The 12,560-nt window shown below is 29.9% G+C and overlaps 1 protein-coding gene across 1 annotated transcript in view; it reads right to left on the minus strand.

Annotated features, from left to right (window-relative positions):
* Window positions 1-2,169: 2,169 nt before the first annotated feature.
* Window positions 2,170-12,560, minus strand: part of LOC106685371 (lipid scramblase CLPTM1L) — a gene marked incomplete in the record, with an annotated part of 36,614 nt that continues 26,223 nt past the window's right edge. The window contains 5 exon segments of the mRNA XM_067051637.1: window positions 2,170-2,456; window positions 4,556-4,671; window positions 10,299-10,434; window positions 10,545-10,732; window positions 11,610-11,798. Coding sequence (XP_066907738.1) covers window positions 2,405-2,456; window positions 4,556-4,671; window positions 10,299-10,434; window positions 10,545-10,732; window positions 11,610-11,798 — 681 coding nt within the window.

A 12,560-nucleotide genomic window follows, 5' to 3' on the forward strand; every position in this document is an offset into this window, starting at 1 on the left:
TTCCATGCCGTGTTTATTACTACTACGCGATTCCCTTTTTTCAGTAGGTTATTGATAGTAGGGACCCAAAAACAATATCTTTTCTTGCCCTAAACTAGATTTTTCTGGCGACAGTTTCAGCCCGAACTCCCGAACCCTTTGGAACACTTCCCGTAAATGCTTCACACGGTCACTTTCTGTCTTACTGAAGACCAACAAGTCGTCCATATATATTTGGCACATTGCTTCATATATACCTCTTAAAAATTCGTCCATAAGACGTTGAAATGTGAGGGGGGCATTTTTGAAATCCGAACGGCATTCGAACACGAAATCTTGTGAACTCGAAATGACCCCTCTCAAACATGAAAGCCGTTTCACAGCGGTCCCGTGGATGCATTTCGATCTGGTGGTAACCAGCCTTCAAATCGAGAGTACTAAACACGGTCGCGCCACCCAACCTGTCCAAAATATCGAATCGCGGGATAGGGTACCTGTCATCCACCGTGTTGTCGTTTAGTTGTAGGTAGTCCCCTACCAGTCTATACTTCTCTGCGGTTTCCCCTAGCGCCGATTTTTTCCGTACTGCCCATAAGGGGCTATTGAATGACGACGTACTATCGACGATTATCCCCTGGACCTTTAAATTCTCCAATTCCTCCCGGATATGTCTTATTGGTTTCAAGCGCCTCCTTCATTCCCCCCCTTACTATCCCCTACTCTTCCTTAACAAACGATTCACTTCTATCCTACAATAAGAAACCTTCGAGTCACTTTCGACCAACACCTTTCCTGAAATAATCATATTTCCCAAATCACACAAAAATCCATAACTGTACTTAAACATTCCTAAGATTTCGTAATTCCATTCCTCAGAACACCTTCAACTCCTAGTATTCTCTCTCATCTTCCTCCACTTTTAACTACGGTTTCTTAGTCACTGGAGGGCTATCTGCAGGTCTAGAGTTGAGACTGAAATGACTCATTAATTGTTTTGTAAGGTTTATCTTTGGGTTTCCTAGGCACTCTGAAGTCTCGTATTGGTATACCAAGTGGCTCTATTCAACCTCCAGAAGGCAATACCTCCAAGGAGTTTTCCTATTCCAAGTTCTTAAAATAAAAAACCTACCTTGTAGGTTGTATATCCTTGATCTGGTCACTCTTTGTTCATCCATCAATTCATTAAACACCAGATCCCAACCGATTTATATATGCCCTCCTATAGAACCACCTTCTTCAGCAAATCCTTCATCATACATCCAACCTCCTTCTGGAACTCTCTCCCCATCTCCATTTGCCAATCCTCATCCAATCTTTCCTTTAAACAACACCTATTTCTTCACTTATAGCATAACCAAACCTCCGCATCATTGTAAACAATGTAGTTAGGCATATATTAATTAACATTATAAATAGTAGTTAAGCCAAGATCTCAATGTAATTTCATTTTTCTAACTGGAAACTTCTAAATGCTTGCCAGACAAAAATCATAATATATAAATCATGTATTTATTCTTAGGGGACATATATCCCAGAATAAAATTATTTTTTCATTCATTCATTCATTAAAAAGGAGAGAAAGGTAAATCAGAAGCTCAATACAGATAAAGGAAATAATTACAAAGATCATATTTATTTTATGGTTAATAATTCAATTATTCTGCAGCAGATTTTCGATCTTACTTTTTCTTTCGGTATAAAATATCAAAAAGCATCTGTATATTTTCATCAAAAGTTAATACCCAACCACTTTGGAAAGTAGGTATAAAGCTCAAAATATCCTAATATAGTATTGAAATGATATACCTATAAACTCATCTTGTATTAAAACACTGATTTAGTGATAATAAAGGATTGTAGGAAGATAGTCTGGGTGGCGGTAAATAAAAGTACAAAATAGTAGAAAAAAAATATTTATTCACTATTTTTATAATCATTTTTTACTATTTTGTACCTTCATTGACCACCATCCGGACTATCTTCCAATAATATATTACATATGGCCAACTATAAACGTTCCAAGATAAAAAATGATAGTACATTCTAAATATACATAATAAAGAAAGAAGTCTTTGAGGATAAATATGATTTGAAATATTCCAAATAAATGCAAATACCACAATAGTAACATGAATGTTATAAAATCTAAAAATATTTCAAAATTACTATTATACAAAAAGAAACACAGAATAACTTAAAACATAAACTTCTTTATTTTTCTAAAATTTAATTATAATTCATACTTAAAAAAAAAATTAATTTTTTCCGTTATTAAAAGAAAATGTTACTATATATTTAAATGGAAAATAAAAACTATCCATTGGTAAATTTAGTCAAAAGATCAATTATAAATTTTAAAACATAATAAATAAATAAATAATAACATAAACCATAAATTAACATAAAATAAATATTTGGCTTCATTCTAGTCATCAGTATTACGTCCATCATATCTTGATTTGTCAACAGGATACAACCTAAGGGGAAAACAAATGGTTAATAGTATATTGTGCAGAAAATTTCAAGAAACTGGAACATACACAGTTTTTAAGGCTTACATTTAAATTTCATATTATTGAATATATGAATGATAAAAAAGAAAAAAAAACCTAAACACCACAATCCGAAAGTCTTGGGTTCAATTCAAGTATTGTTTCTTCACTAATCATTCTGCAAGATGGTGCTGTACTAAAAATGCATTCTCAACCATCAGGTTTGTGTCAGGAAGGGTGATCCCTGAGTCAATTCACAGCTAGATTAATTATCAGCAATAGTCAGACTCAAGTCAGGGCCTGGGAGTTGGGAATTTACTGACCCCACCCACTATTTTTGGAATAATATAAATTAATAACAAAATTGTATTAATAAAACCCAGATCTGTAATAACGAGATTATAGGTATTTATTAACACAGCCTCAGTTCTAATCAAACAATGAAGAAGTGAAACGAAAAAATAATGTTTTTTTTTTCTAAAGGATTGTCTTTTAAGAACATATAGAGTTTGTTCACAATCTAGTGGGTAAAATGAGTTATAATTAAAAAAAAAACCTAAACCACTACAACCCATTAAGAGTTTTGGGTTCAGTACTTAGTAAGGAAGTACTCTTTCTAAACCAATGGTTGTGGAACTAGGTAATTTGATAAGGATCACACTTTGCTTTTCTCCCAATTAAGGGCTACAACTTTATAGAGGCTGAATGTTGATCTTTGTTTTTGTTCCTATTTTTGTAAAGACAGTAACAAGTGATAATCAGAAGGTTCTAAGTACAGAAAGTAGAGTAGACTGGATGTAATGGAAGTTCCCAGCCGAGCATTATCATGAAGCAATATTGAACAACAGTGGCCTCTTTTCTTGAATGATGTTTTTAAATTATCCAATTTTTTAAAGTACCTCTCCAAATTCAGCATTTTGTTCCATTTCAACAGCTCAAAATGTCTTCATTCTCGAATGTCCAACCATATAAACAACATTATTTCACTCTTGCTGAACTTCGGTTATTAGGTGGAGAGAGCAGGTTTTCTAGGTTCGTTTTACTGACAATGTTTTAGAGGTTATCATTTTTCATTTCCAGTTATCATCAAGTCCAAGAAGGGTTCAATTTTGTTCCAAGCAAAGAGGTGCATATGATAACATTTTCCTCACTCAACTCATAAGGATCCCACCTAGAGTATTTTCATACCAATCCTAGTATCTAAATATGGTCCAAAATAGTTTGTTGCGTTCATTCAAACCTTTCTGCAAATTGCTATGTTGTCATAAAATGATTTCGCTCTAAGATGACTTTGACAGTATTGTCTTCAATCAAAGATCACCTAATTGAATTTATAAAATCAAAAATCACCTATTTCAAATTTTTCTAACCATCTTCTGCATGTTGAACCAGAAACTGGTTATTCACCAAACACTGTCAATAATGTCCTACATGCTTCTGTAACATTTCTTCCTTGTTGGAATTTATACAAAATATAGTGGCAAAAATGAACTTTATCAGAAACCATGGACATGTTGAAATGTCTTATAACCGGAACATACAGAACTTTCTGATATGCTTTATAATAAATCAGTAAGTCCTTTAATACCAGAAAAAGTTATGAAGAAAATTTCACAGGGATATAGGCCAATCAGAGGTGATCCAAAGGGCTCTAAAAGAGTTATGTTAGTGAACAAGCATGTTACTGAGGAGAAGTAAAGGAAAAGAATAAGGAAGTGAATAAAGGAAGCTTTTGGAATAGAATAGGATAGTCTTGGTTTTTGTTCTGTATTCAACAGCGAATTATCATTTTCTGTGCAATAATAATTATAATCATTTAATAGTTTAGAGGTATCTCAATTAAGAATGATGGATAAAATTAGTTAAACCATTATTGTAAAAGTAAAAAAGAATTGGTGAAAGAGAAATGTGGTTTGACAAAAACAGGACGGAACCATTATTGAGTTCTGTTGTATAAATATCTGTTTAAGAGGTTGAAAAATATGTTATAATCATATAGTAGAGCATAAATAATTGGTGGAAATATAAATACTAACAAATTGTAAAATGGAAATAATGTAATATAATTATAATCCAATTCTTACCATCGTTGATACAAATATATCAGGAATACAAAATCATCTCTAAAGCAGGCAATCCTATGTGCTGTTGGCATTGTAATTATAAATGCAAACAGATCATCAATAAATGTATTGAATGCCTGAAATTAAATAAATAAATAATTTAATCCATCTAAAAAGTTAGTCATTTGATAAAAATTATTAGCAAGAAATAAAATAATGTAATAATAATATAAAAACCAATTTTATAAGTTGCCTCCTTGAGAATGGCCTGAGGGCCGAAATGTTGGAGATGTTTTGAAATAAATAGTTAAGAGTAAAAGGGGATCAATTGTTGTTTGTGTTAATAATAAAATAAACTACTCTCAAACAATCAGTATAATAAATCATTAATCTAATGATTAATATTGCTTTATTTTGATCTGATATTGATGGAATCAATAATAAAGTCATGAAAATCAAAAAATAAAGGTAGAAAATTACCACAAAGATGTAAAATCCGACTATATAACCAGATATAATATAACTAACTATATTTAGAAAAACACATAACATGAAATATAAAAAAGAAATAGGAAAAAAAAAAAAGATATAATACATAACTTTAATTTTAAAGAATAATAGTATACAGGAGAGGTATCACAAGATCTAAATAGTTGAGTCATTCAACATATAATAAACGTTAAAAACTCCAAAAATATAAAAATGCTAGCAAAACACAGTATACAAAATATTCATTATTTTGGTTTTAATGAAGTAGAAATTTTAAATTAGCACCAAATAAACAGAAGCAGAAAACCCATAGAATCAATATACATAAGTAAAAATATTAAAAAGGTAATCAATTTTAAAACTGGCTTAAAAAGAATTATTTTAACATACACCATGTTGACATAATTAATAAAATGAATATATAATAATAATCAGTGGGGCCAAAACAAATAAGGGTGGAATTAGACTAAGCCTTATCAAATAAATAAAATATATGAGAAGATGGTAGAAGGGTGCGATAAAAATATAACACAAATAAGTTGAAATAAATTATTTAATAGTGCCAACATTTCTAGCCTAGAAGCAAATCAGACAGCCAAGTGACTTAGCCCTGATAAAGGCTAGAAATTCTGGCCAAAACGTTGGCACCATTAAATAAGTTATTTCAACTTATTTGTTATATTTTGATCGCACCCCCCAACTCCCGCATCTTCTCCTCATATAATTTATCCATGGTCAACTATCTCTAATCATTACAAATAAATAAAAGCACAACAGTCCAATAACAGAGAGTGACAAGTAGATGAACATCTAAAAAAAGGTGTAATTTGAGAATGAAATAATACGAGGGTGTCTTTTCCTGTAGTTGTTCCTGGAGGTTTGTATAGCATTTCCCCATAATTGTTTGGCCAGTAGGAAGATAATCTATCAGCAGAATGCCTTTTGCATTCCATAAAACTGAGCCATGACCTTTCCGGCCGAATGTACTGCCTTTGCTTTTTTTTGTGGTGGTGACTCAGCATGTTTCCACTGTTTTGTCTCTGGGGTATAGTAGTGGACCCAAGTTTCATCTGTAGTCACAAACTGGGACAAAAAATCTTGTTGGTTGCGCTGAAAACAGGCCAGATTTTGTTCGGACATTTCCAATCTGGTGCATTTATGTCCAATGTCAAGAGCCGTGGCATCCCTCTTGCGGATAATTTTTTCATTCCCAATTCTTCGGTTAAAATATGATATACACATTCAGATGACATCCCAACAGCTTCAGTAATCTCACGCCCTTTCAGTCGACGATCCTCCATGACCTTTTTATGTACTTTTGTGATAAATTCTGGGGTCGTACCACTTTTTGGCCGTCCACTGCGCGGATCATCATCTAAGCTCTTCCGACCAAATTTAAACTCGCTGGTTCACTTGGCAACAGTTGAATATGAAGGAGCAGAGTCCTCCAGTGTGTGAAAGTCGGCATGAATTTCCTTTGCTTTCATACCTTTCTTTACAAAGTACTTAATCACTGCTCGAATCTCAGTTTTCAATTTTCACAAATCACTACACATAAAAAAAAACAAAGAGTCGTCACTACCGCTCACGCCACAAGTTCACTCACAAAGGATGTGCGATTATTGCGCGGGAACCTCGTTGTTCTAGCATTGACATTTAGCAGTGATTCCGAGAACGTATAATTAAAAATTATATTTTGTTAAGAAATATATTATACTAAAAATTTTCAGGTTCAAATGACAATTATTTAATATCAAGACAAATCCCTCAAAGGGGAAATAAATAATACAGGAAGAATTGAGGTAATGATATAAAAATAAATTGATATTTGGCTTTTTTAATTTTTAAAATTATTGGTATACACGGTGTGGTATAGTCATGAATTATGTAAATGTAGTAATGTAGACATAAATTAAATATTGCAATGTAGAAAATGTTTTAATATTGAGTAATAATAGTGGCCATGGGTTATCTACTGTTCTTTGTGACATAGTCTATGTGGCTTCCATAATCCCATCTGAGTTTATGGTTGAGATAAATTGTTCACCAAAAAAAAATGTGAAAAGAGAATAGATAATGAGCAAAAAATAATATTTTGGAGAAATTTGTCGGGGGTTGCGGTCAGCAAAGAACAACATAAATAAACAAAACCATATTAAAAAATGATATTGTAGGAATTTATCAGAAAATGGAGTAGATGTAGCTAAAAAAGGGATATAGAGGGATCAAAAACACAAGGAGCAGTCCACTACATAGTCAAGGAATATTGAATCAAATATTTTGAGTCAAAAGAGCATTGCTTCACAGATATAGCCTCTGCTCTTTGGAAGATGTAACACAAAGGTCTACTATCAGTTCAAAAAAAAAAATATTAATAACTCAATAAAATAAAAGAGAGCTTAGAGTAGAATAACGAAGCGTTGTATACAAAAAATGTCATCTCATTCAAAAATCAAGAAGTGGCTGAAAGCCAATCGTTTTAATTCCAAATATTAATTAGATTTGTTTCACAGAGATAGAATTTTTCAAGAACTTAGAATGGATGGTCTTTGTTGCTAACAATTCCATACTTGCCTAAAGTGTCACATAAATATTTCCACCAGCCCTCAAAAAATATTTCAATACATTCAGAAGTATTCAAAAGACAAAAATTAATAAATAGGTTGAAAAAGTTCTTTTATTGCACAAAAACCACAAATAACTGCACTTCTTTTACCAAATTTTCTCCGACCATTTTCGAATCTATAATACTTGTTATCTCATTAAGCATCCATTAATTTAAATTTACTTAATTCATTTGTCAATTTTTAATATAGGTAAACTTAGATTAGGATAAGGAATTTTACTGAGTTATTTATTGGAAACTGATATTTAAAAAATGCTCCAAACTGATCCATGTATATATATATGAAACAGTTTACAATGTTTATAAACAATTATTAAATTGATTATGTTATAATGAATGATTATGGTATAGTGGTGGCTGAGGCCTGAGTGTTTAAAACCTCTGATCAGCCACTATTTAAAGATAAAATGGCAGATAATTGTGTTGTGATCTGACCATCATCCTGGAATGACCAGTGACTTCAGTACTAAATTAATAAAGAAAAAATATGTATTAGAATTTTGTGTGTCAGAAGTGAATACGTTCTAGCATTTGGTGATGATTTTGATACCTGATATAAAATTAATGTGAGGGTGTGTGTGTGTATTTAAAGCAATGGATAACAAAATATTGTTTAGATGTACCAAATTAGTTGTGCTGATTAATAATGAATAAGATAGAATAACAATAAAACAGTAGATAAATGATAATAAGAGTATATGTATTTTAAAAGATGAATTAAAAAATATGGTTAATAAGTATCATGGATCTTTTGATGTATAATACTGAAAACAAGAATAATACAGTTTGTACATATCATGTAACTCATCCTGCTCAATAAATAAAAATAAAAATAGTAATTAATAGTCGTTAAAAAGATAAAAATGAGCTTTGGGCAATTGAAATTGGTTAACAAATTTATGCAGAAATTAAACACCACAAAAAAAGGGGCATTTTTGGACATTTAATAAAAATTGTCATATAAACCTGTTTCTTACCTTAAACTGTGACTTCTCTTGTGCATATCATCAATAAAAATTCCATGTAAAAATAAAGATAACTTTTTACAGAAATTATGACTATGATAAAACAATTTTTAAAACACCATTCTCGAAAATTGGTTAGATAGGTCCAAAAAGGTTCTAGAGGGTTATTTTAAAGTTGGATTTATTCACAAGGATTTCCTCAACAACCTTATTATGACAAAATATAAGAAAGGTTAAACTTAATACCTCAAAATTTCATTTGAAAATCAAAATTTTTCTTGCCTTGTCCAGAAGATGAGGAGAAGTGGTTTATTTACATTTTGATTTAGCCAAAAATCGTGAGTAAGCAAGTATGTGCAAGCTATGATAATTCGATTTTATTTAAATTAAAATGTGCATAAACTACTTTGTAATCAATTGTTGATTACATCTTTTAATCTCACGGCATCCCTCACCATGTAACACTTTACAAATTGCAATCAAAGGAAAAAATTTATTTTTCTCCAAATTATCTCATGTTGAAAAAGTTCAGATGTATTAAAGAAAATTAATGTATATTTGCTTTATGTCAGAATTATTTAGGGACAGCATAAAAATGGTCAAAAATCAATTTCATCAAATTCTATCCACCACTTTCACTTATGCATATAGGTAAAGTATATTTTCCAAGACATACCTAAAAAAAAGACTCATCCAATTTGATCCAAAGCTGAAGGGAAGTTAAGGAATAATGAAAAAACAGAACCAGTATCAAGCTTTATCAAATTTCATCCATTACTTTCACTGACTTATACACACTTGCATTTTGCATGAGACTATAATTCAAATGACTTGACCTGTTTTGATTATATACTCAAATAATAAATCACTGACCATAAAATATTGAAATATAAGTAATTATGTATCCAACAGATATGGTTAGATGAAGCTAGTACTTAGCAGACTCGTTTTTTTCTTTCTTTTTTTATTGTACTGATTCAGAAACAATTTTTTATTGTTTGCTATTTTAATTTTTAAATAGCATAGCAGCTTTCCCGGTTTTTAATCCCTGACTTTTCCTCAAGCCAGTGAAAACATTTTTTTTACCTAATGAATCAGGGAAAAATGATAAGGTATTGCTTCACAAAAAAAGTAGTACACTTAACAAAAAAGATATTAAAATATTTATCAAATTAGAATAGGTTTTTTATTTTATTACTAATAATTATAAGGGAAAAATTTATGATATTTGTTTAATTGCCAAATGTTGTTTCTTGATTTAATTCTCTAAAGCCAAATTATGGAAATAATAATATGAGCTATTAATCCTCATTTAAGAAAGTAGTAATGAAGTCATCCTGTTACTGAAAAATTATCAGAATTTTTTCTTGTTAAATAGGTGAGAACTGCTTATGCCTCAGATAAATAAGATTATTACCAAGCAGTGTCCTTAAAGTATTCCCTCATTACTGTAAAAATGGTATCTCTATAGTTAAGACTATTCTTATGCAAGGTTAATGTTCGCAAAGAGTTTTAAAGCCAAGAGACAATTATTTTATTTTAATGGAAGTTCTTCAGAATATATAAAGTAAATTTGCAAAAAAAAAATAAATAAAAAATAATGTTTTAGTATTATGAGTTAGGAGACTAAATAAAAGCTATTTAATTTTAATATTGACAATAAAAACAAAATATACCAACTAACTTTATACATAAATGATCTCCAAGGAAGATGAGCGACAGACTTTAGCTTATAATTAATAAAAAGTTGTGGAAGCATGAATAAGAAGCCAAAAGCATAAACACCATTGACTAAACTGTGAATTATCCAAGAATACCAACTGAAACAAATATATTTTATTAATTACCTTATTTAAATAATGAATCATTTTTCGAAATAATATGAATTTAAAATTTTGAACATAATAAAATCAACAATAATTATTATTACCTCTTATGATGTTCATAGAAGAGAGAATATAATGCACCAAGGGTACATATAGGATACAAAATACGAGACAAATAATACATTCCTTGGGCATCGAGCAGCCTTGTTTTCTTCTCATCTTCTGTCAGTTCCAACTTTCTAAATTCCATTTTTCGCCAATCAAAAGCTAATACCTTTTGAACTTTCCACAACTAATTAATCAAAAGATAAACAACTGAATTAATGAAACATATAAGAAATACACACAATTTGATAAAATCTCAAATTTTACATTTGGGGACGGACATAGCCCAGGAGTAGTCATACAATTACTATAGCACAGAAGTAATGTAAAAATTAGAAAAAATAAGACAATAAACTATCCATAGATACTGATTGAATGGCTTAAAAAAAAAAAAAAAGATTATCAAAATAGGCTTCCAAAAGTTTCTCTCCATTAACATTCAGTTTTCTTAGAAAAGACACAAGAAATCAACAGAAGAAGGGAGTTGTGAGAAATCAACAGTAAATTTCCAGATAATATTATAATTAACATGATTTTCTTTGCTTTCAATAATAAAGAATTATAAATATAAATGAATAAAAAAACAAACATAAATCAGAGGTTTATAAAAATATGGTTAAAGTCAAAGAGGATAAGTCACTTTATTCATGTTGAGAAATACAGGATTTCATTAAAATTATTTTGAGTGATTACCATGAATTTATATAAACAACCAACTGAACAGTCATAAGTTTTGATTTTATGTAAGTTGAAGAAATATTCCTAAAATTTTATAATTACATTAATTTTCAACAACAAAAAAAAAATGAGTTAAGCCACACTTAAATGAACTCAGTATAACGTTCATTAGTGTGAATAAATGTTTAAAATTCAAAGTTAAATTTATTTTAATTTTATCAATGATTAATTTTTTTTTTTTACCATTTCATTAATTGCATGTTCAAAGAACAGGTAATTTTTTTTTATTCACACGTAAGTACATATTGTAGACTCGATAGAGAACGGATTACCCTTTAAAGCTTTTTGACTTTATCACAATTTTAAAGTAATTCTATTAACAATACCTCAATCATGGTTCCAATGGCAGCAGGACCCAATACCAATAATGATGTTTGTTCATCAAGGAGATATAAAAATATAACAATTTGACTAAAAGCCCTCCATAGGACAGTCTTCAAAGACAAGCCAACTAAAGTTTTTTGTTTCTTCCAAAATATCACATCATTTTTGATAGCCAGGAAATCGAAAAGCATCTAGAAGAAATATAAAATTTTTAAAATCAAAACTGCATTGTTTACAATATGGAAAATATATGTACATAATATAAAGTTTAAATATGAAAACTAAATTTGACAAGTTTTAAAAAATTAAAATATATTTTACAGTATATTAATATAAAAAATAAATTTTGTAAAAGGTATTTGGAAGCAAAATATGGTAAGTGAATGACAAATTAATGGTACATGGCCCACTATAATCTTTTCTAAAGTTCCTTTTATAATAATTATAATTATTTAGTACTATAAGTAATTATTTATTACTCCATACCAAACAGCACTAAGGGGATAGAGAAAGAAAAAAATATTTATAAGTACAATACAATCTTAATAGTCCAATATTTGGGAATCTGATAACCTTGTGACGTCTAAACAGAGAACATAAGAGGGGGAAGTGGAAGAGAGGGTGTTGTTTTCTTGTTAAGGGGGGGGGAGTAAATTGTTCTTGTTGATTAATATTAAGCAACTCCTACAAGATTAGTTTTATTTTCTTAATAAAGAAGTACCAATAGGACACATTTAGTTTTACAATATGTTGATTTTATTCCTAATTTTGCATTATGTAATCCGGAATATTTAATAATCCAACAACTTGTTGGTTGGATTATCAACATTGGACTGTATTACTAAATTTATGAAATGATATTTAATTACAATTTTAAAGGGGTCATAGAAATTTTATAATAGACCTAAAAACAATTTTTCAACATAAAATTTGTTAAATATTTTAAAAGATTA

Source organism: Halyomorpha halys, unplaced genomic scaffold (genome assembly GCF_000696795.3).
Source record: "Halyomorpha halys isolate HHAL.00 unplaced genomic scaffold, Hhal_1.1 Scaffold686.1, whole genome shotgun sequence".
NCBI classification, from domain to species: Eukaryota; Metazoa; Arthropoda; class Insecta; order Hemiptera; family Pentatomidae; genus Halyomorpha; species Halyomorpha halys.